Below are 24579 nucleotides of genomic sequence, written 5' to 3'. Positions count from 1 at the left end.
TGTTGGGAAACAGAAGTCACAAAGCAGCTCTTGGGTCAAAGTGATCTTCCAGTTGTAGGAGATTCTGGAGACAGGCAAGCACAGCCATGAATGAGCAGAATGGGGTAGGAGAGTAATTTATGGAGCAGATAGAATATCAAGGTTTATTAATAAGTAAGTTCCTATCTTCTGTAGCTACCTGTATGAGGTAAGAGTCTGTTGGAATTAGAGTCCAGGAGGTTGACATGTGAGGCCATACTGGGCCCCAGGGGGTCCTAGTACAAGCAGGTGTGGAGAAACAGGCCCTGCCATATTGTGGTGTTTTCTTGTCTATATTTTCTAAAAACAGAGAGGCAAGCCTGGGGTTTTGCCATCTAGACTATGTTCCTATTGGCAGGCCACACCAGCTAGATAAGAACTGATGTGTGCCCATGTGCAGTGAAGGGTGTGCAGCTTTGCTAGGGGCAGGTGAAGCAATGATACGCTAGAGCCAGGTCCTACATTACTTCTGTGTGGGGTGCCCTTCTCAGTGACAGCTACTGACTGTTTAGGTAAGCACACAACAGCTTGTTTATTGAAGAGCACACACCAGTTTGCAGGAAGACCTTGCAGCGGCATGCCCCCATATCTTGTAGGGCAAGATGGTCTCTTCACCAGTGTACAGTGGGCAGTGAGCAGGCAGTGTGAGTGGGTGATGTGAGTCAGGGTCTGTGACTTCCTTTCTTCTCTGTACACAGCTCCAGGCTTCCCAGACAGAAGCATCACAGGAGGATTCCAGAACACTGTGGATGGAGTACTTGCCATCCATCCAGGCCTCAGTTTGTTAAAGGAAAACTACCTTCTGCTCCCAAGCTCACAGCCTCTGTGGAATCACAGGAGCCAGGAGCCATACTGACCATGAAGACATTGGCCAATTTGCCCCCTCTGCTTCTCAAGGGGAAAAGATATCACCCTCAGGCCCAGCAGGCAGTAAGTCATATCTCTGTATTTGAAATATACGTTATGTATATTTTTATAAAATATATATGAAAATGTTAGGAAAGAACAAGGAGTGGGTGGGTAACCACCATCAGATGTGACTTACTTCATTTTACGTGACTATTTACCTTGATATTGAATAAAAATTGAATTTGTTACTATGGCAACTGCTACATCATATGGTTGCTCTCTACCTCTGAGTCACAGGGGAGCATGAAAGACCCATGAGACACTGGGAGCTTGGTGTGCTCTGTGCTGGTTCTGGAAAGAAAGGAATTCACAATGAGTTCATATTTGCCCATACAGGTAATTGTGTGGGACACATTCGGGTGCAGTTTTCTTTACCATGTGGAGCAGTGGGGCTGCAGGTGAGTAGCTATGGTCCTTAGGTCTGTCAAATCAAAGCTGAGCATCAGACCCAGAGCCGAGCCCAGGGACCCAGGGACGGGCTGCTGGAAACCTCAGCTTCTGTCTGTCTAGACTGCTCACCACTCACGGGGGCTGTGGAGGAGCTGGGCATAGAAAAGAGAGATGGGGCCTTAGATATTTAATGCAATTTCATGCAGATTTTCCTTTTCAAACACAAATTAGGAGTACTGACAAGTCAACAGTCTTTTCTCAGGCCTATGCACTTTTGCATTTAAGAGAAAAAAATCCTCTTCCTTTGTCAAGAAATGCAGATTAGAATAAAATGAAGCGGATGCTCATAGAATGGCAATGAGAACAGTGCAGTAGCTGAAAAAGAAGCACTCCTAGCCCCCTAGCCCCAGAGGGCAGTTCTGGCTCCTTCGCTGTCCCCCATCCCTAGCCAGGATCCACTATCTGCTCCCAAAGCCAAAAACTGGGAACGAGTAGAAGGGGCTTCTGGTAGGGACCTTTAGCAATGCCCTGGGGTCTGCTCTCTTTGGAGATTGACTGTGCAACCTGTGATGCTCATAGCTTCTCAGAAGGCCTGTGTTTCCTAGGGTACAGGACTCTACCATCTGATTGCAAGGTTGTTCTTAGTCTATACATGAACATAGTAAGCCATGCGCTGAAGTAGGGCCCATGCCATGAAGTAACCACACTTTCTTACTTTGCCATGAGATCACCAGGGACATGTGATCAGACATGACTACAACATCGTCTTAAACCCAGTTTCTGATCTTCACGTAGACACCAACCACTGTATCTGCCACGCCCATCACACCACACCCATCCCTTTCTTCACATACTCTTGAACACATGCTGCTCCCTTGTTTTTTCTGAATACCCACGGGCAGGCTAAGGTTCCGGATGTAGAGAAGAGAGTTCACTAGAGCTACAGTGAGGATGGCCACCCAAGGAGAAGCACCAACTCTATTGCCCAGAACCGGCATTCATGGGCACTCATTCACTCCACATTACAGTACACACTTCCCAGTGACTAACGGCTGTTAGTGACTCTAATGGCCACAGCACACAAGCCAGGAGCCAAGAGGACCAGCTGGAGGTCATGTTCACTGGATCTGAGCCTGGGATCTAGGAATGTCTGACCTCTGTCCTCATACACATCCACCAGGCCGTAGGCTTGCAGAATCCCCTCCTTCCATCTACAAGCTCAATGACCATGCTTCTCCTCTCTATGCAACCACGTCTAGGAAGGGCTTCCCTGAGCTGCCTTCCAACATCAGGATACAGTGGCACCCTCCTTACCACAGGCTGTATTGTCTCTGTGAAAGGCATCCGATGCTTCTCCTCTTTGACGTCTAGGTGAATCCTTCCCTAATGGCCAGGGATGGTTAACATTGCTTACTGTGCCTTGCCCAAGTACAACATGCCCTGTGGGATTGTCACAGATACATGATGGCTAAAGACCCCCAAGTCACAATGTGTCAGAATCAGTGGGGACCTTGCTGACCTCACATCCCCAGGGCTGCCTGTTCACATTGGTGGTCACTTACTAATTTGTATGTCCTTTAAAAAAAATTTAGATGGTATATCATGGTACTAAAGATTCAAAGACATTCATGTACACCTCATAGCATGAATCTCTTGGTTTTGCTAATGGCCTACAATTTTACATACATAGATTCACGGGGGATTCTACTGGGTGAGGGTTGTGTAGGGATTCTCTGATCCAATTTACAGCACCTTAAATCTATAATTATTTCAAAGGAAGAACCCAAAATTATACTGAAGAAGAAATTTACAACCTGTAACCCCATGCCAGGATGCCTCTGTTCATATACCAATGTGTCTTTAGAGCAATTATAATTGTCCTCCAGAGGAAAGTGGCTTCATTAATGTGAGCAATGTAAAAAGTTCTCAAGGTATCAGAAATCAAATTTTAAAATACACCAAAATACCACCCATCTATTCGGGAGGTGTGTGTATGTGCACCACAATCTCTTCATTTTTTTTTTAAATTTTGTTTTGAGATATTTCTATTTGGCTTAAAAGGTTTCAATTCTGCGATCTGTCATCACACATGTGAATCAAAGTGCCTGCAGCACATCTGTGAATGCCATTAGATTCCTAGCAATCACACCCGCCTTACGTTACAGAGTCGGGAATTAGGAAAATTAGAAATACACTTTAAAAAAAATCAAAATCAGGCTGACTGAATGAGAGAATTAAAATTAGGAAAAGATATGATTAGCCTTCTAAAGGCTTTCTCAGCTTGAACCCTTTCTTCCCGTTTTGCTACTGTGAATGCTGTCTGCCTGTCCGAGCAGCTTCCAGCCTAGAGCTGGCGAGGCAATGGAGCATGTGGAGAGCTGGGCTCAAGGCCATGGCGGTGATGTCAGACAACTCCAAGGTCCAGGAGGCAGCAGCTTTCAAAGTGGCTGCTGGTTGAGACAGAGGATTATAGTAGAGAGATGGAAACAGGAAGCGTGTGGCCGTGCATTGTGCTCCTCTCAGCGTCGCTGGCTTGAATCTCAGGAGCAAAGGTGACAAGCATGGCAGAAAGGTAGGACTGAGGTCTGGGGGAGTCTCCCAGGGAAGAGTCTCCCAGGGAAGAACACATCTACGGGGAAGCACGCAAGTCCTCTCAGAACACGCAGTGTACACTGACTGCCTGCGTGACATCAGAGCACACGAGTCACAGGGTGAGAAGACAGACTACACCAAGGCCATCACTGCAGGCAGGTGCTTGGATAGGAAGCACACATGTAGGAGTAGGGAGAAAGCCTGCATTCCCTTGGTATTAGGAAAGTGCTGGAGGTCAGAGGCTGTGAGTAGAGTAAGGTGGGCCATTGGAAGGGTGAGGACATAGCTTTCCAACCTCCCAGCTCCCCCATCAGTGGCTACATGCTGAGTAGACCACTGTGGAGCCTGAGGCTCGAGGTGGTGAAAGACAGTATGGATCATATATGAAAGCAGCCAAGGAAAGGTTGGGAGGAGCTTGAGAGCCAAGTCTCAGTCGATCAATGGGATTGGCCCTTCCCTACATTCTGGCTGTCCTGGAGCAGCTGAAGGTCACACTGCAATAAGGGGTAGGGTATTCAGTATCCAAGTGACAAAGTCACAGTTGTCACCTCCCAGGCCATGCTGGGTCTTATCACACACCTGCTGTTGGCTTCCATACTCAATCCAGTTTCTAGGCTTTCTGGAACCAGGTCATACCAATGACCGTGGCCTAACTCTGGGTTGCTCTCAATGGCTGGGTGCCACCATTGCTCCCCGAGGAAGAGACTGAACTGAAAACATAGGCCAGAACTTGAGCTTGTCCCCATCTAAAAACAGACAACAACATCTAAGCACTCAGTGTCCGGCCTCCACACTGTACTTATTCTCAATGACATGGCCATTGGCCCGCACTTAGATACAGATGGTTCTGGAAGCCCTAAGACACTTGGCTTCTTTCTTCCACTTCACTGACTGCTAAGAAACAACCAGAGTGTCCTCAGCTGTCACTTGCACTGATAATCGAGGATGGGCCACCCTGGCTTCAAGAACACACTGAGGAGAGTGACATTTGTCAAGCTCTTAGAATGTCCTTTGAGAAGTTTGTATCAATTATAGGGTATGACTCTCCTGTACTCTGTTGTCAACAACTAAGACATCCCAGGTACTCAAGCCCTCTTCAGAGCTCCCTGGAAACCCAGGCCTCTGAGAACAGCCACCGATTAAGCATCACCTGGCTCCCAGAGCCAGAGATCTGATTGCGCAATCTGTGAGTCCGTAAGTGGCTCCGCAAGGACAACCCGAGATATAGCAGCAAACACTTCCAAACGGGCACTCATTAATGCTTAATTAATGTTAACGGCAAGTGCTGTGAACTCTGAAATTCCAGACAGGAGAGCACAGATTGGCTTTGGTCCATGCTGACTTAGGAGTGGCTACGTGAGCTCCTGGGACGAACCTCCACCACTGGGACATGCACAGTTCATGACACTGTCACTCGGCCAAGAGATGGTCACCAGCAAGCACTGAGAAGACATATCATCTGGTCTGGAAACAGTGAGGCAATGGTCGTACACCAAGGATTTGACAGCATCAAATCACTTCATAGATACATTCATAGCACATGTGTTTAGGTAACAAAACCACAGAATTCATAGGGAAAAATGACTTCCCGGAACATTTTTAATAATTTAGGCAATATAAGACACCATCTTTTTTGGAGTCTTCTGTTTTGTTTAAGTGACAGATTTTTTCTTGGGAAGTTACCCAACTGTGATTTCAAAGGCAGCATAAACAGTTCCATTTCCTACACCATTGGTCAGCATCAATACATCGGGAAGACTGATTTCCCATCAGCTGAGCTGACAAAAGGCTCCTTGGATTAACCACACAATAAACCAAACCTATGCTCCTAGACTTCACCAACCGTCCAGCACTGTGGCACCAGCCGTGAGGATCCCTTGTGAGGATACGCCTTGCACTACTCACCGGCCTGATTCCGCTCTGGAGGATAGTCAGCCCAGATGTCTTCTCCAGCTGGTCTTTGTTGTCAACTGTGAGGGAAAAAAATCAAAAGAAGGTGGTCAGTATAGAAAGAGCATTTGAGAGTGTTCTCTTCTGTTAACAAATTCCTGCAAGTAGCTGCTTGGGAAGCCTGACTTACAGAGGCACTACGCTGAGCAACAGGTGGATAGCAGGGACCCTATGCTCCGCTCAGGTGCTGGTCTTCCTCAGCTAAACACCGGTGCATATCCTTTATTATTTTTTTAAATACTTATTTATTTATTTTGTTTTAATTCCGGCCACAATTTATCCTACCTTCTCTCCTCCCAATCCCTTTCCTCATACCCCCTCTGTTCCCACCACCCAATCTACACCTCCTCCTTTTTGGTCTAGGAAAGGGCAGGTCTTCTGTGAGTGTCAATAAAACATGGCATATCAAGGTGCAGTGAGACTAAAACCTGCCCATGCTCAATCATACCACAAGGATGCTTGCTCGCCTATGTTCATAGCATCTTTGTGTTTTTGTTGTTTTTTTTAACTTCCTTTTTACTTATTCTTTGTGTCTTCCACATCATGCATCTCCATCCCATTCATTTCCCATCCCTTCATGCTGCCCTGTGCCCTTGTAGCAAATCCCCTTTCCAAATAAAATTTATTTTCTGTGTGTGTAGTGTGACACAGTGAAGCACACAGTAAACCTTTTCATCCATTTATCTTTACTTGCAAGTTTCACTGTAGAGAGTCGTGGTCTGCTTCAAGGCCTCTGGTTTCTGCTACACTATCAGTGCTGGGCCCTCCCTGGAACTCCTCTTGTTATCCTGTTTTGCCCTATGTTGTGGAGATCCTGCAGCTTTGGGTCTTCAGGACTGGTCCCTTTACGTGCTTCAGCAGATCACAGATGGAGTGGGAAAACACATAAACCTGGTTCTGGGTCTAAGTAGTTACAGAGTTGGCTCGCCCACTAGCTCTCTCTTGTCCTCACTGATAGGGTGAGCTCTCCAGCATTGCCCTGGTGAGCTCACCCTTTGCAGGGAGGAGAGAGATTGTGACCAGTCCCCTGCTTTCATGTCCTTGGGATCAGATCTCCCACACCCACACCTTCAGGGCCAGCTCTACTGGGTTGCCCAGGCATGGCGTAGGGACCACTGTCCTGTACGCTGCAGCAGATGATGGGCAGGGACTGCTCTCCCACCTGCCTCAGACGGTGATGGGTAGTGGAGTGGGGGAGGGGCATTCCTCTCCTGCCCAGGCCTCCACATGACAGGTGAGTAATGGGGACAACCCTTCCATGCTCACAACACCAGAGCTACCTTACCCACACCTCCACTAATGGGGTTGACTCTACTGTGCTGCCCACTTGAGGTGGAGGGCCTGCTCTCCTGAGTGTGGCAGCTGGTGGTGATCTCAGGGCCAGCTCTCCCCTGCCCATGCTGCCATGTGATAAAAGAGTAATGGGGACAGTTTTCCCATGTTCACAACTTCGGGGATGGCTCTCACACACCTCTGCCAATAGATTGGCTCTACGGTGCTGCCCCCACAAAATGCAGGGCCTGCTCTCCCAAGTGCTGTAGCTGGTGGCAGGCAAGAGTAGCTCTCCTGCCCTTCTGACTTAAGGCCAGCTCTCCCACCTGCCTCAGGCATTGATTGGCAGGGGAGGAGGAAGGGTATCTCTCTCCTGCCCGAGCTGACACATGACAGAGGCACAGTAGGGACAGCTCTCTCACGTCCACAACTTTGGGGCTGCCACGCACTTATATGATATATAGATATCATCTGTGAAAGCATGCCATTCTAGGCAGTCTCCAGTTGCTGAAGATTTGCTGGGAAATTGTATGTAAACAGACTGTACAAACTGTAAGATCTTATTTTAAAATGGTGTAGTGTACGCATAGGTATATGTCCGTTGAGAAATAACTATTTTGTTAACTAGCACTGCACACATTTTGAAAGGGCTGCCTGTGTGCTTACATCACAGGATCCAGGAGTTATTTTACTCCCTTTTAATCCATGCCCCTATCAGAAACATATGATTTTGTTCCAATAAAACCCTGTGCTCATCTGTTCCTGACTTCACATGAGGAAGACTTTCAGAGAACAAATTCTATTTGATATCATGCCAGAAGAAATGAGCTTGGGAAACAATTAGCAGATGCAAATGAAGTTTCAGCAGTTGTAGTGCCCGGGCCGCAGACCCAGCAGCCCCCACTTTGCGGAGAGGATGCATGTCACCAGGCAATTGACCTCGGCTTATGATTCAGTAGAAATATTCTTTTGGGTAAAGCTCATGTCATTTTGGAAATAAAAACCAGAAAGAAATAAAACTCCTAATTTTCCTGAAAATGCTATGAATGAAGAGGGCACTGCCGTTGTGTTACTACAGAACAAGACGGTGAGAGAAAAGCAGCTGCTGTCACCTCCTATCATAATACACCTGCAGGAGTCTTGGGTAATGAAATATGTCTTTAGAGGGATACAAATGAGATCCAATTACAGCCTGCCTGCCTCTCTACCTCCAGGGCCTTTCATTGCCTTGTAGAAAAAAGTTCCCCTCCTAACAAATGGACATTATTTTTTACACATAGGTAATCACCACTGTACCGCAAGAGCAAGGTGGACATAAAGCAATTCAGGAGAGAGCTGAGGTATTTAGTGCGCCCCCAGCTGGCGGAGAGATGTGGGATGGAGGCAATGATGCACAGGTGTAGAACTTGGATGGCAAGAGACTTCCCTGAGGTACAAAGTGGTATGTTTTCATAGGCTCATACTTCTTGGTGGCTATTAGTGGGCTAACAGCAACTCTCTAAAAAGGCTGACCAAGGGCCTAAAGAATGAATCTATAAACACTGCAGTTCTTCCTAGATGGCAGAGATTTCAGACTAGAGATTTTTTTTTGGCTTACTGTTTCTTTTTATTTATTTATTTATTAAAGATTTCTGTCTCTTCCCCGCCACCGCCTCCCATTTCCCTCCCCGTCCCCCAATCAAGTCCCCCTCCCTCGTAAGGATGGAGGTGGGAGGTCCTTGGACTTCCCACAGGGCAGGGAACCCTGATTGCTCTTTGGGCAGACTAGAGATTTTTATAAAAAGCAGCCAGCCAATAATTCATTAAGCTAAATAGTTCAATCTGGTATCAACAAACTCTTCTTAGAAAAGCCGGAGAATATCCTAGGCCCAGGGAGTAGTGTCTCTGGGGCTCCTTAGTGTGGTCTTGGCGTGGCAAGTCAGCACAGAGCTATCCGGGTGGCTGCGGCAGTGAGAGTGTGGTTACAGAAGCAGCCCCGGCGGAGAAGGCAACTCCTGCAGACTTCTGAAAGGACACTGGCTGATAACTGTTCCTTGGCAGCCCACCTTGTGGTCCATGGGATGCCCTATACTGCTGTAAGAAGGGGGTCACCATCACCTCTGCAGCCTGGAGATGCTGTCCCAGGAAACCATAGATAAATGCTCTTGGGTCATGCTCTAGGTATGTAAGTACCTCAGGAAGCCTTCAACTCAATCTGGAAATTTCCATTTGATATATATGCAAGGATGGCTTTTGGTAAAGAAGCCCGAACAAAGTTAGTCAACAACACAAACAACTGCAAAAAATTACAAAGCATTTGTTATGGCTTGATTGGCAACATGGTCTTTTAGTGTCTCGCCTATCACTGCTTGGCAAAACATTTTCGGTACATGACCACATGTGTTTAGACTCTGAAGGGCAGAGCTACATGACTCACCATGCGTTTTTTTCCAGGCAGAGCCCCTGGTTTGCCACTCAGAGCTTGGTACTTTTCAAGTCGCTTACCCAGCACACTATGGAGCTTTGGGTGCCTCCCACCCTCTGAGTACAGTCTGGCCAGTTTAACACCGTTGCCAGTGAGTGAGATGTTATTGTACTTTGTGTGGTCTGGTCATGAGAAAATTTTAAAAGTTCAGAGCCAGACTGGGAATCACTTCAGTTGCTTATCTAGTGTGCAGCGCTGGGACGCAGCCAGAGGATCAGAAGTGCGCAGTCATCCTCTGCCACATAGCAAACTGAGCTATCCCGGTGGCTGAGGCATCTGGGCTGAGCCTTGGGTGGGAGAAGCTGGTGACCACAGAGGTCACACCCACCATCTGTTTAGTCCTTCACACCCAGCATCAGAGCCCAGCCTCTAGCCCCTCAGGAAACACCATCATCATCAGTAAACCCAGTGGTACCCAAATAGGAGAGCAGGATTTAGAAGGACAGCCTTATTCCAGAATTTATTCTCCTGCCCTTCCCCCAGAGAAATCCCTTCTGTCTCCCGACCCTGCTGTAGATGGGTCCCAGCTCTGCCAAGGGGCAGTGGCCATGGTTCCCATGACCCCGAGCTCTTTCGTGATCTGTTTCATGTCTCTGGCTAAGTTCTCCAGCTGTGCCTGTGCAACCTCCCTGTTGGTTCCCTGGGTTGTGCTTGGAAGGCCCTCACTGGTGCAGATATTACGGGCTGGGTGAGTTTGCTTTTTTTTCTTCTTCATGCTTACATTGCAGAATTTATCCTAAGCATGCTAGCCTTTCTGTTACTTCTACTTATTTTTAAAATTTCTGCTTATTTAAAAATTTTATTACATTTATTTATATTTATTCGTTTAGTGTAGGAACACTTTCCTGCCGTGGAGCATGTGAAGGTCAGTGGACCTATGAAAACCACCAGGTCTTGCCTTCATTACACTGAGACTCCGCAGGGCAGCCTTTTCAGTTCCAGCTATTGGAACTGTCCTGTTCAGCCACATGCCCAAATTTCAGCTGAGTTCTTGTTTTAGTTGAGTTTGGACTTGGAGCTAGTATGTATGAGGGGGACCAGTGGGCCAGCACAGCATGGGGACAGCAAAAGAAACTGCTTCAACCCAGGCAGAGAGTAAAGCAGAAAGCCCGTTTTTATCTTCATGCGAGACAAAAAGGGTTTCCAAACACAAAAAGAAGTCCTTTAAAATTAAATTCACTAGATGAAGGATATGCAAATTACCTGAAGAAGCGGAACCTGTAATGTTCTCAAAATTCTGCAATAGCCTATTTAATTAGTATTTTAATTTATCAGAATAATTCTTTGCACTTGACAATTTATGCAGCTTCCATATAATTAACATGCAGCGACAGTGAAGTAATTTTGCCTCTTCTCTTTATCCCTTGTATTCTAACCTGAAAGAATGTGCACAAGTCTCTCCTGTAATCTGAATTATAATGGGGACAACTTAATGGAGTCCCTCTGTTGGCAAGCTGAGCTGGGGAAGCTATGTAGGTGAAGTACTACCCAGGGAGCTGACCACCCATGGACAGTGGCCTTGTCCTTGTGAAAAGTCCCTTTGGTTGGGCTCCTCACTGTCCATGCTCTTATACCTAGGCATTTCATAGGAAGGAATCTAGATCCCTTCCCTAATAGTCAGCCTTTCTGACTAAGCCTTGGACGCTCTATGGACTGCTCTCTCTCTCTCTCTCTCTCTCTCTCTCTCTCTCTNCTCTCTCTCTCTCTCTCTCTCTCTCTCTCTCTCTCTCTCCCTCTCTCCCTCCCTCCCTCCCTCCCTCCCTCCCTCCCTCCCTCTCTGTGTGTGTGATGAAGGTTGCTGAGTGGTTGGTTGTGCCTGTGGATAGGCTGACCCTGGTTAGGAGAAGCCAGTCATTGTTTGATGACTGATTCACCACACTGGCTAGCAGACTCCCTGCTCTTCTTTCTATAGAAGGACCCCAGGGGACATAGCAGCAGGGCAGGCTGCATGTGGTCTCCAAGGAGAGGGGACTGGGCCACACCTGCCGAAGAAAGAAGCTGAGAGAGCCTGGATGCAGCAGCTGCTGTGTGACTTCTCCTTCTTCCTGGCAGATCATATTTCCTGTGAAGGGATTTTAAAAAGGGGGAACCCCACAAGGCATACTTCAGTTCATGCTCTGTCCTCTCTGCAGGCACCTTCCAAAGGTCAGGAGTCTTGAGCCTCAGGCACACCCCTCTCAAACCCATTGATGTTCAGAGCCTCCAGATGGGCCCTGCATCTCTTCAGTACGAAGGCAGAGTACTTTGCCTGCTCAAACTGCTCAGCAGGAGCCAAAGACAGGGCAGTCACTAGGCAGCAGGCTGGCTTGCTCTCAGATCTGCCCTGTTGCCACACTTTAGGCAGCTGAGGTTAGAACTAAAACCCACTCAAAAGTAGTGGGGTAGCACCTTCCAGAGTACTGTGTGCCTAGGCTGGAAGAGGGCAGTGGGAGTAGGTATAGCTCAGTTACCCTGGCCTTGCTGGGCCCACGGGGAGCATCCTTTAACCTTCTTGGATGGACCTTAGAGGACCCTCTGTGGGATGCCCTGCTAGAAGCCTGGAGATGAGGCATATTCCAAGTTCAATGTTTGACATCAGCTGCCTTCTTGGAAATGTCTGAACTTGGGTCCTGTGTATTCTTTTATAACTTCCCTCCTACGCTACGCCTTCTCATCCTCCTCCCCGCGGAGTATGGGATACTCTGCGGTTTGCATTTATGATGCCCCCTATCATTTTCTAGGAATCATGCAAACTTTATCTGAGTTTTAACAGCTTCTATTTACACAGGAACTGTATCTTTCTACTGATCTATTGGTCTCCACTGCTACCTCTCTTTGGGTGTCCAAACGCTAGACTGCATCTGCTTCTTTCTCCACCCCTGTCCAATGACATCTCTGCCACCGCCACTCATCTGCCCCCACCCCTGTCCTTCTCTGGTGTTTTTAGCTTCCAGTTGCTCAGCCTTGAACCTGTTAGCTCCCTCTTAGGATTCCTTCCATCTACCCTACTGGCCAGTCCTATTATTCTGCCGGCCATGTGTGTGTGGGATCTAGCTGCATTTCTGCACCTCTGCACTCCCTTTCAGGACCTACCGACTGTGATGGGGACCTGCAGTAGTGCCAAGCACCTCCATACATCAGAGCCACCCTGGCCGTTCTTACTTGTTTGCCCCGAGGAATGCACTATGCAGGAAACTGTCTGCATGAGGGTTCTGTATGCATGTATGGAGCCTGGATTTGTTTCTTCGGGTAGCAGAAGAAACAAATGAACTGACATGCCAAATCTCAACCCTCAGATCACAGGAAATCAAGACGTCTCTGCAAAATGTATTGCTTCCATACCAGTCTGTGTTCACAGCCTATCAGCCTTGGTTCTAGAAGGGCTCATGAGTGCAGAGCTCACCGTCACCACATGCATTGTTTCAGGTCAGCAGCCTTGTACCCTGTAAGAGTTCATAATCTCAGACAAGACGGGATCCTCTGTGTGTCATGCTTCCTCTACATACCTCTACAATGAACCTTAAAGAGAGCAATGCATGATGAACTAATCTTGACAACAGGGGCACACATGGGTGCCAGGAGCCACTCTCATGTGCTGTGGGGCCAGGGTTAAGTGTACACAGCACCAAGGGACTGTGATGGTGGGTGGATCTGATTACCCAAGCAGGTAGTCTGGGCAGCCTGGAAGCTTGGGGGAAAGAGATAATGCTAAGATCCTGGTGGGATCAGAAGGGACACATAGGATTTTATTATACTGCTCAGAATGACATGAAATTTAATACCTATGAATCTCTGTAACTTTCCATTGAATATATCAGATGGTGGCTATTGGTGGGTAACCAAAAACATGGAAATTGAAACCATGGTTAAGGGACTTGTTGGACCAAACACTCCTAATATCCATTTTTATACTTGCTGCTCATGATACAGCCAGTCTGCCACCTAGCACTAATTTATCTCATTAGCAATCAGGTGGGCATGATGTCAAAATCATGTTTTTATTTTTATACAAAAATTCATAATGACTAGAATTTAATTGAATTTAATAAAATAAGATAAAATGCAACTTTATCTAAATATTTATACTGAAAACTTTGGTATCAATTATGTTTTGCTTTATGATACTAATAGTGCAAATAAATAAAATAATTTCTTTTGGAGATAAAATTCCAACTTTCTTTTGTTCTCTATGTGCAATTACAGCCAGGTCATGTCTGTCTAGTTCACAAAAATTTCTGATAATTCAATGATTTGTGAAGCAAAGGAAAACTATGCACCTACAGGTAAAAATACACTGACATTTGGGTTACTTGATTTTTTTTTAAACTTATTCCTTATCCAAACCTACCTACCCCAAGAGAACCTGGCTTTAGAGTTGGCTGGGTGGAGGTAAAAAACTGTAGTTTTATTTATACTTAATATTTTTGTGCTTTGTTTTTTGAGACAAGGTCATTCCAAGCTGCCTTGGCTCATCCAAAACTCACTGTTTAGGCCAGGCTGGCCTCCAACTCAGACACACCAGCCTGCCTCTGCCTCTTGAATGATAGGATTAGAGGCATATGCCAGCATACCCACCTTAAATAGGATTTTAAAATGTTCTAAAAACCAATGGGGTTGGGAGATGGCTCAGGGGGTCAAGAACTTGTTGCATAAGAGTGAGGGCTTGGGGTCAGGTCCCTAGAACACGTGGAAAGATGAACATGTAACCCAGGCCTGTCATCCCAAAGTTCCTATGCTGAGATTGCAGGCAGAGATGGTAGAACCCCCCAGAAGCTTTCAGGCCACCAAGCCTGACATCCACAACAGCAAACAGCAAGGATCCCAAGGTGGGACGTGAGAACCAACACTTTTGTCCCCTCACCTTCACATGCATGCTGCGGCATTGTGCACCTGCACACACACCACACACACACACACACACACACACACACACACACACACACTTCAAGACCTATACTGTTTCCTCTATAGCTAGCTCTGGGTGAAGAGTGCTGAATAGAAGGTAAGTACACAGTTGAGAGTCTTGTGACTCTGCTGTGCTGAGGGGTCACTTACTCTGTGTGGCCTCCTGGCTGGTCCAGTCTAATCCAGTCTAATAAAATAATATTGCTATCCCACCTATCTACTCAAAGAAACATTCAAATGTTTTAAAATTTAATTTAACCTTTAAAAACACATATGAGTATTTTACATTTGCCTGTGTACATGCATGCCTGGTGACTGGAGAAACCAGAAGGGGCCGTTAGATCCCCTGGAATTAGAGTTACAGACAGTTGTGAGCTGCCATGTGGATGGGTGTTGGACTCAATCCTAAGTCTCTTGGAAGAACAGTCAGTGCTCTCAACCACTGAGTATCTTTCTATCCTTCCAAAGAAAACCTTTTTTTGTTTGGTTAGTTGGTTCATTTTGAAAGAGTCTAACTAACTGTGTAGCCCTGGTTGGCTGGCCTAGAACTCACTGTGTAGACCAGGATGGCCTCAGACTCAGACATCTGCCTGCACTGGCTACATGAGTGCTGGGATCAGAGGTATGCACTGTCCCTCTCATCTTCAAACTGTGGCTCTCAGCCCCATATGGGGTCACGAAAGTGAAGGTTGTAAAATCTAGCAACAGTAAAAAGTTTTACAACATGCAAGACACCAAAATTATTTCAAAACCACACATAACTGACCTGAGGTGCCGCTGGCAGCATTCAGCAGTGTTGTACCACACAGCACGGCCTCATCTTTGGTTCTGAGCACACAACATGCATACTTTGCACAGTGCATGGTACCATACCACATAGCACCACTGGTTGTCTGGAAACACTTCCGCATAGGCTAGAGACAACTTGTGTTATGAACTGCAGGGCTTTTTGCTCTACATCCATTTTTCCTGCTATTATAAAAACATCATGGCTTAATTATAGAATTATAGAAAACAGGGGATTTAGGTATTTACTGTTGTAATTCCTTAGCAAATTAGTACAACTTTGGATTGGATTGTATGACAATGCTTGATTTTTTTTTTAAAAAAATGTTATTTGATGACCTGCCTAGCAAGATATACCGACTGATGCAATGGTAGCATGAATGTTATGGGATTAACCAAATGGAATTTCAGGTCTGTTCCATGAGATGAAACCCATACATGAAGATAGTAAATGATGGAGGTGGGTCTTGTATCTTATCTGTTGATTTCATTGGTTAATAATAAAGAAACTGCCTCGGCCCTCATAGGACAGAAAATTAGGTAGGCGGAGTAGACAGAGGAGAATGCTGGGAAAAAGAAGCTGAGTGAGTGAGTCGCCATGATGCTCCCACTCCAGACAGACGCAGGTTAAGATCCTCTCTGGTAAGCCAGCTCATGGGCTACACAGAATATTAGAAATGGGTTAGAACAATATGTAAGAGCTAGCCAATAAGAAGCTGGAACTAGCCGGGCCAGGCAGTGTTTGAAAGAATACAGTTTCCGTGTAATTATTTCTGGGTATAAGCTAGCCATGCGGGCGGCGGGGTGCTGGGGACGCAGCCCCGCCACTCCTAATTCAACAAGTAAAAATGACTCCTAATGATATTCTGCTGTAGTATAGATCGGTGCAGCACTCATCTCATCAAAGACGCTCCTTCTTGCTATCTGTGGCAATGAACACAGAGATCCACAGAAAATAGAGCCTTCGGAGTCCTCAGCCCTAAATGTGATCTAAGAGGCACGGAAAGATCATAAGAACTAGAGGTAGTGGACAACATCAAAGAAACAGTTTCTTTTAGATTCCACAGGGAAAATGCACATATAACACACCACACACAGGAGACTTGTACAAGGCCAAGCTAGACACAGCCCAGCATGGAGAGCAGATCTGGGCCTGTAGGCCTTCCCTTCTCTGAAGCATAGCTGGGGCTTTGCTGGCATTTTATTACTTCTGGGAAGAGTCTTCAGTGGTGTGATATCTGGGACACCAATCACATTGGGAGGAGGTCTCACACCCAGGCATAGTTGGCCAACACATAACCTGGACTCACCGTGGGTGCGGGAGGTGGAGAATATGAAGTTGGGTGGGAAGGGAGGTGATGGAGGGTCTAGGAGGCATTGAAGAAGGGGGGATGAAAATGAGCAAAATACATTGTATGAAATTCTCCAAAAATTAATAAAAGCATTGATTAAAAAGGCTGTTTGAGTCATTAACTTGACAAAAAACTCAATGAATTTAGACTTGGGATTAGGATATAATATCCAACATTTTATGAAATGGCCCTAAATCTACTTCTGCCATTTGATGATTAGAAAATCAAAATATTAACCAACTTGGAAAAACATTGATGAGGTTCTGTGTTTTATAGTATGAAATATTCAGTGGAGATTTAATTCTTTCTGTTAAACAAGTGCATCCATTTCACTAGTCTGCACGCCTGCCTTTGTCTTTAATACATGGTAAAATAATATGCATAGCAAATAATTGCTTCAAAATGAATGCCTTTATGATTTGATATCAGTAAATGGTTGATTTGCATACCTATTTTATGTTACTGGCATGAACGGGTGGTATTAAATTTCCTTGGGTGGAAAGGCATTCAAGTAGAAAAAGTTAAAGAGGCCTTGATTTTCAGGAAACATGGACCAACCTATGGTCTGGCAGTGACTCCAGGCCTTAGCTGTTATATCACCATTCTATCTGTCACTGATACCAGTGGTAGGCTAACTTTTTCCTGAGCTTCCACATTTAGCACACGAGGAATCCTTTGCAGGAGTCTTGTAATTCTCTTCAAATGTTGCCCCCATCTCTAGTTCAAGGTCATCGTAGCATCCCTTCCCAGGGTCTACATGGTGGAAAACCCTGACTTTGAGCAGTAAAATACAAGAGAATGTTTGATGCTTGGCCTTACATTGAGTCATCTGAGAGTAGCATGATGTCACAACATCTAGATGTCTCAGTTTTCTAAGTGTCAGAATTAAAATGACACAGGTAAAATTTTTCCTAACAATTCCTTATGGAGACCAGAGGTATCAGTTTTATCTAGACCTAGCAAAGGCAAGAGAAACAGGATGTCCCTGCCCTTCCTGAACTAGCCAACTAGAGATCATGTATTAGAAGTTTGGAAATATTAAAAGGGGGTGGGACTTTTAAGAGCAGGATCCTAGAGAGAGGGTCATTGAAGGTGCTTCTCTGGAAGGGAATTAATGTGGTTTCCCTAGGATTGGGTTAGTTCTGGAGAGAAGTGTTAGATGGTGATGTCTAGCTTCTGCCTTACACATGATTGGCCCTTCTTCAGGGCTGCCCTTGTGATGTCATCTTCCAGGTCCTCAAAGAGCCTATACCCAACTGTTCAGACTAAAATTCATTAGCTAAATACTTCTCTTTACTCTCTTAGTTAACCAGCCCTAGGTGCTTTGTTGAGACACTGCAGAAGTGATCAAAACAGTATGGCTAGGTATTTCCAAGTGTTTTACAAATGAAGAGATTACTTGTAAGTGATAGAAGGCTTCCTTTCTTTCTAAGCTTTTCTTATGGAAGTTGTAACAAATAGGGTTGTTGTGTTGAACCCTAAAAACAACAAAGATATAAAGTTGAGAAGTTATGAAGGAGGGAACCTTGTGTACATATACTTGATGACAAGAGCCATGAGGAGGTCATTGGGGATGGATCTCATGTATACATGGTAGCAAGAGCCATAAGATCATGGAGGACAGATCTTGTGTATATGTTTAGGTGACAAGAGCAAGGTCATGGAAGATGGCTCTAGTATATAAACAATGACAAGAACCACTAGGAAGTCACTGAAACCACTAGGAGGTCATAGAGGATGTTCTTAAGCTCACACAGGAAGTACTTCTTTCAAGACATCTGTAAACAGCTACCTGAGACCTTGCCACTATCCTCATAGCCAAGAATAGCAGTGAACTACAATTGTGTCAAATCACCTTTAAGCAACCCTCTCTAGTTCTATCTTGCTTTTGCCCAAGCATACTCCTACTGCAATTTTTATGCCTTTGTGAACTCATTTTCCTCTGCGGAATCTTTTGCTACTTTAGGCTAACAATGTATGCACACATCATGTCTACACACACACACACACACACACACACACACACACACACACAGTCTCTTGGTCTCTTGTCATCAATGAATGGAATGTGTTCTGGGACATGCACTACTGTGTGATGTTGTCACTGTTGAAATGTCACAAAACACCTCTTAGACTGCAGTTTAGCTACTCCACAAGCTCTCTCTACTATCAAGAACTTTCCAGGCTGCTGCTGCCAGGGCTGCTGCACAATATTTTCTCATAAAGTCCCTTTTTATTAAGTAAGTCCTTAATAAGAATATAAAAGTACAGTATAGCAAACATGCAATGTGGTCACAAGGTCGTGTGTCTTCACTATGGAGCTTTCTGTGCTGGACTGCTATAGGACTACCCATACAGTGAGTTTGGCTACTTGAATACTGCCATGCTGCACTGTGACAGTGGCCTCAGCATAGCACTCCTCCACACAGGGCTACCAGAGCATCCTTTCCTGGCACTGAATTAGCGTATTTTATTCTGAAAAGCTGTGTGCGTGTCTATATGTGAATAGAGGTGCAATTGTGCACATGTGTAAGGAAGTCAGAGACTGACAGTATGCACCTTCCTCTATTCCTGTCCACAGTATTTTTAAGATAGTTTCTCTCACTGGGCCTGGAGATCAATGACTTGTCCATGCTGGCTGGCCAGAGAGCTCCAGGAAGCTGCTCATCTTGGTCTCCTTAGTGATGAGATTACAGACACATGTAACCATACCAGTGCATCTGATGATCCAAGGTTCTCATCACCCCCTACACAGAAAACATATTTTGATTGTAGGCTTTGTTCTCTTATATTTATTGTCATAATCTTTTACTGTATTTACATTTATTTCTAGCACCCTACATTGTCCCTTTGTAGGAAAACTTGAATTCTCTACTTCCTTTTTTTAGCCATGGTTCTGGAGACCTAGAGACTCCTGTCTGGTCAACTCTCCTGCTAGTTAATATTCACAATCTCTAGTCGTGTGGATAGCTTAGACACCGTTCCTCCATGCTTGTGTGTTGGACACTCTCCTGCCAGCAAGGAGTCACAGTCTCTCACCCCTGTGGACACCTCAGACACCATGGCTTCCCAGACTTCCCACTCCTGACACCACTGTTTGCAGGTTCACTGTTTTGTTTTTCCTTGCTTTGGCCCCACAAGACAATGTTCTCTCATAACTCATACTTTGTTAGATACATTCACCCACCTACATTTTCTTCGCTCATTATTACTTCTGCATCCTGGATCTTCCTGCGGCCTGTGCTAAATAGTCTCACATTAGCCTAAATTAACCTTAATGAGGCTCCATGGTAACGAACTCATCCGAAAGCAATTTCATTTAACTCTTGTTCTTTGTTTAACCCTTATTATTAAAACACACGTCCACGTGGTATCTCCTTGAGTTTGTTTATGGTCCACATGCTGGAAGTCTGGTTCCCAGTGTGGAGTGCTAGTCGGTAGGACCTGACTCCAGGTCCCCAGCCCCAGCTGAAAAAATCAAAGCAGCCTCCAGGACAAGAGTTGGGGTTTTTTGTTGCTGTTGTTTGTTTTACTTACTTTTTATTTATTCGATGTGTCTTTCATATCATGCATCTCGATCCCATTCATTTTCCCATCCCTTCACATCCGCCCTCTGCCCTGAAACCACCCCCCAAATAAAACAAAATTTAAGAGAAAAAAGGGAAAAAATTTTAAATATTTTTATGGAAGCTGTAGGGTGACACAGTGAGTCATGCCGTAACCCCCTCTGTCTATATATCTTTACTTGCAAGTGTTCATGGCAAAGAGTCATCGGTCTGCTTTCCACTGCACCATTGATGCTGGGCCCTCACTTAGATTCTTCTTGGATATTCCATTCTTGCTTTCTATTGTGGAGATCTTGCAGCTTTGTATCTGTGGGTCAAGCTGTTCATGTGCTCCAGCAGATCACAGATGGTGTGAATGTTGGGGTGAGACAAGTCATAACCCTAACCCTAACCACATTAGCCACACCATTGTGAAGTCATTGCTCTGAACCCTTACCAGAAGCCAAACAGATGGGCTTACAAAACTGTCAGCTAAATAAACCTCTTTTCTTTACAAGTTACCTAGATTCCAACATTGTGTTATGGCAGTAAGAGGCAGCAATGCACTGTGGGAATTTTAGGGTGATGATCTTTGTATATCTTCTGCTCCCATTCGGGATGCTGAAAATCAGCATGAGTTGAACAGTCTGTCTTCTTAGTTGCTGTCTCTCTCTTCTGGCTAATTTTAAGATGCCCACTGCCTTTGATGCTCTGCATCCCACCACCAGGAATCCAGATGCAGACTTTTCCACTCTGGAAGCCTGATGACCTGGGATTTATATCAGTGGTAGAAAACCTTTAACTATGGCATCTTTACATATACCCATGGACCAGACACCCTCTTCCATATCAACTTTGAAAAGTAGAGTGTTCAACCATCTTCTGGAGTTTTGACCTCTCTGTCTCTATGTTGACTGTCTTCTGGAGGATTCCACTACCTACGTCTGTTGGTTAATATATCCCAACACTTAGATTTATGTTCTGTGCCTGCAAGTCATATGTTACCCATCCTTTCAGCTGAGTTCTGCTCATCATGCCTTGCTTCTTGGTGCATTTGAGATTTATTTTATTATGGACTTATATATCTTGGACTTTTACCTGTGGGGTTCTTTTGAGGCCAGAAGGAAAGGGGGATTCCACAGAGAGTATTCGCATTTCCTCCTCCTGGGAGACAGGAGGGCCTTCCAATCTAACTTTATTCTGTGCTTAGGATATTACAGATGATTCAGGTGAAGTTCTCGGGCTGATGTGAAACCCATGAGCACCCTTCTCCCAGAAAATTACAATATTAAGTGCAGGCACCTCCCCTCCCAGGAGAAATGTGGACTCAAAGGGTCTGCTGGCAGTACACATTTGTTCTGGTTCCAACCCCTGGGACTCAGGTCTCACGTGGTTGGCCCAGCTGTCATGGATGTGGTCAGCAGGCCCAGGGCTTGCTTTCTACTCTCTTCATAAGTTACAAGATCATGAGGACCTAAGTCTGGGACAATATTCTCAGGACGAAATTCAAGGTCAAACATCCACTGAGATCTCTGGGTTCCCATTCTTTCTACATTTAGGGTCTTGAAGAATTTGTGATTGCTAGACACCTAGGATATTAATTTTTATCCCAGAATTTGGAAGGTTTTCTGACTGAGGGGAAGGCCTAGGATCTATTTCTTCCAGTGAAATGATGGGTACTGGGAATCCTAGTCATTTCCTGAGGTGCTTCCATGCCTCCTCACTATAGATTTGTTGGAGAACTGAGCTTTGAGCAGAGCCTCATGGAAAGCTGAACATGGGAAATCCAATGGTCATATATGAAACAGTATCTAACAAAAATAACTTGAAAAATGACTTAGCAATTGAATAGCAAGTTGCTATTCTAGATCTTCTGGAAGCTCTTGAAACTTGCTATAACCCTCATGGAGCCTTGGTCCAGAAAAGACCATGGTGACTGCTCTAATAACTGCATGGTTGTGGATAGGTTACTATTAGGGCAAATATTTCCTCCTACAACCTGACTCCAGCTCCTACAGGGAGCAATGTCCCCAGGTCCAAGTCAGTGGCCGTCCACATGACAAATGGCTCTTTGACAACTTAGGACAGACTGAAAGTTGATGCTCAATTGCTTGGAACCCTGCACCCCCCCCCCCGGGAGCTGTTACGTGTGTGTCCTGAGGGGAGGGGTTCTATCTTCTGCAGAACATGGACTGACTGCTTAATCAGACTATGTGGTGCCTCAGGCCTCTCCCACTTCCTCTCCCAGCTCTGCTGAAGTCCTGACCAAGTCTACTGACATCTCCCATCTCCAGCCATACATGGGGGTGGCTCTGACTTCTTGGCTTTGAAGTTCCAAGCTTGATCTTTCAAACATCCCATGTAAAGGGAGGCACAGACCACACAACAGGTGCAGAGCCCAGGCACGGTTGCTCTGATGTCATTCTCCTTGGAACAGGAAGGTCAATTTGTCAGCGCTGGAGCTTCAGGTGCCAGGACAGAATAAGCAAGCAAATAAATGAAACTTTTATATGAGGGTCTCCTGTGACTCTGCAGGCAGGCGTCAGTGAGCCGCAGCTCAGCCCTTCGGTGATAATAATGACAGGCTGGTAAAAGCCAATGTCAGCTTCAATTTCTAAGTCATTTTTCAAATTATTTTAATTAGATATTGTTTCAATCTCACTTACATTAATTTAATATCTGATATCAACATTTCAGTTTTCAATTTGTTCAAATGATTTTTTTTCCAGTCTGCCTGGTTGCCTGGAGTAATTTAAAATACAATGTTTATCTTGAGCAATTTTCAACGCCTGGGTCCTGGGTGAAGTGCTGTGTTCAATAAAAGTGATGGGAAGGGAGGCCCAAGGTCCTGCCTGACAGTTAGGAAAATGGAAATTGGTCTCCTTATCATTTATCTCTAGACATTAAAGTAAGCAGGTACACAGGGCTAGGAGCTCATAATAAGATTCTCCTCAATTGCGCTGTGTGATTGGCTCTTTTGTGCAAATTTCAGCGAAATCTGACCAGGGCTCTTTGCGTTAAAAGCAGTGGAATAAACAGTGTGTTTCTTCATCAGTATTTTTATTTTACTTATTTATTTTTGACAGTTTTCAGCCACCAACCCTCAAACATGCCCCATCCTTTTTCCTGACCATGCTGCCGCAAACAGCACTGGGCTCTGATCCCCCGAGACTTTGGCCTGGGAAGACACCAGAGAAGGAAGAGCAGGCTGTGTCAGGTGAGTGCTGATGGCAAGTGTGAGGAGCACTCAGGACCACACAGCTAGAGGGGTTCGTGGCGTCAGCGACTGAAGATGGGTGCTCTTCACTGCTTTTTAGAGTTCAGAGCTCTCCAAACCACTGGGGCAGAGCATTTATAAAACACAATTTTCATGACGAAGATAAGTTATCAAAGAAACAGGAAGGAAAGGCTAGTGAGATAGCTCAGTGGTCAAGGGCACTGGCTGCTTTCACAATGGACCTGGATCTGGTTCCCAGCACATGCATGATAGCTCATAACCATCCATGACTCCAGTTTCAGGGGATTTGAGGCCTTCTTCTGACCTCTTTGGGCATTAAGAACACACATGATGCACATACATACAAACAGGCAGAAACATTCATACACATAAAATAAAAATTAAAAATTTAATGTAAGCAGCTCAGACTGTCACCTTTGAAACAAGGCAGGTCCCAATGGTTGAATGTGAAAGGAGAGGGAAGATATTAAATGTAAAAGAAATGAAGGAGAGCATCAAGATAATCAATTTGTTTGCTAAACAAGCCATCTCAAAGTGGGATAATATATCTAAACTTTAAAAAATAACAATGCTTAGTATTCATGAATGTGTGTTATAAATGTCAATAAAATGTCAAGATTAACCAGTTAAGACCCAATACCTGTATAAACGATGTTCGCTCTTCCCTGCCGTCTCCTGTGGTGGCATGGCACTGTGGTCACCTTCCCTGTAACACTGCTCTGCACCTGACTGATTTTCATATTTATCCACAGGAGCCCAGGGGACGAGGGTTCAAATCTCCCCTTCTTACTGGTGAGGAAGAGTGAGTGTGGGACTCCCCCTGTGAGGAGTCAAGTCGGGACATGTCTCTTGTCTCCTGACCTGAGTGGGCACAGAGAGGGGTCAAACACTTCAGAATAATCAGACTCAATGGCCCAGGCATGAACAATCATCTTGACAACATGATATTGCCATCTACAAAGTTCACACTGGAGATCCTCATAACTAGATTCAAAAAGAATATCTCATAGTGTTTTTAGTAAGTCGATGGTTTGGGAATACACGTAGCCTGTGGACCACAGGTTGGACACATCTGGGACAAACCATAATAGGTCAGTAACTGAGCCTCAAGGAGGCAGTTATTGTTTCCTAAAAGTGAAAAGCATCAAGCTCTAGTCTTTTGATCTAGTATATTAGAAG

General features: G+C 45.2%; 1 protein-coding gene across 1 annotated transcript in view; it reads right to left on the bottom strand.

Moving 5' to 3' along the window:
* The window catches only part of Ptprn2 (protein tyrosine phosphatase receptor type N2), a 704719-nt gene that overhangs the window by 234068 nt on the left and 446072 nt on the right, over positions 1-24579 (bottom strand). Inside the window, exon 12 of the mRNA XM_050120851.1 lies at positions 5815-5879. Within this exon, the coding sequence (XP_049976808.1) occupies positions 5815-5879 (65 nt within the window). The remainder of the gene's footprint in view (positions 1-5814; positions 5880-24579) is intronic.

Source organism: Alexandromys fortis, unplaced genomic scaffold (assembly GCF_014885135.2).
Source record: "Alexandromys fortis isolate MF-2015 unplaced genomic scaffold, M_Fortis_MF-2015_v1.1 scaffold_182, whole genome shotgun sequence".
NCBI classification, from domain to species: domain Eukaryota; kingdom Metazoa; phylum Chordata; class Mammalia; order Rodentia; family Cricetidae; genus Alexandromys; species Alexandromys fortis.
Note: the sequence above shows the minus strand (reverse complement) of the source record. Positions and strands in the feature narration are given on the sequence as shown.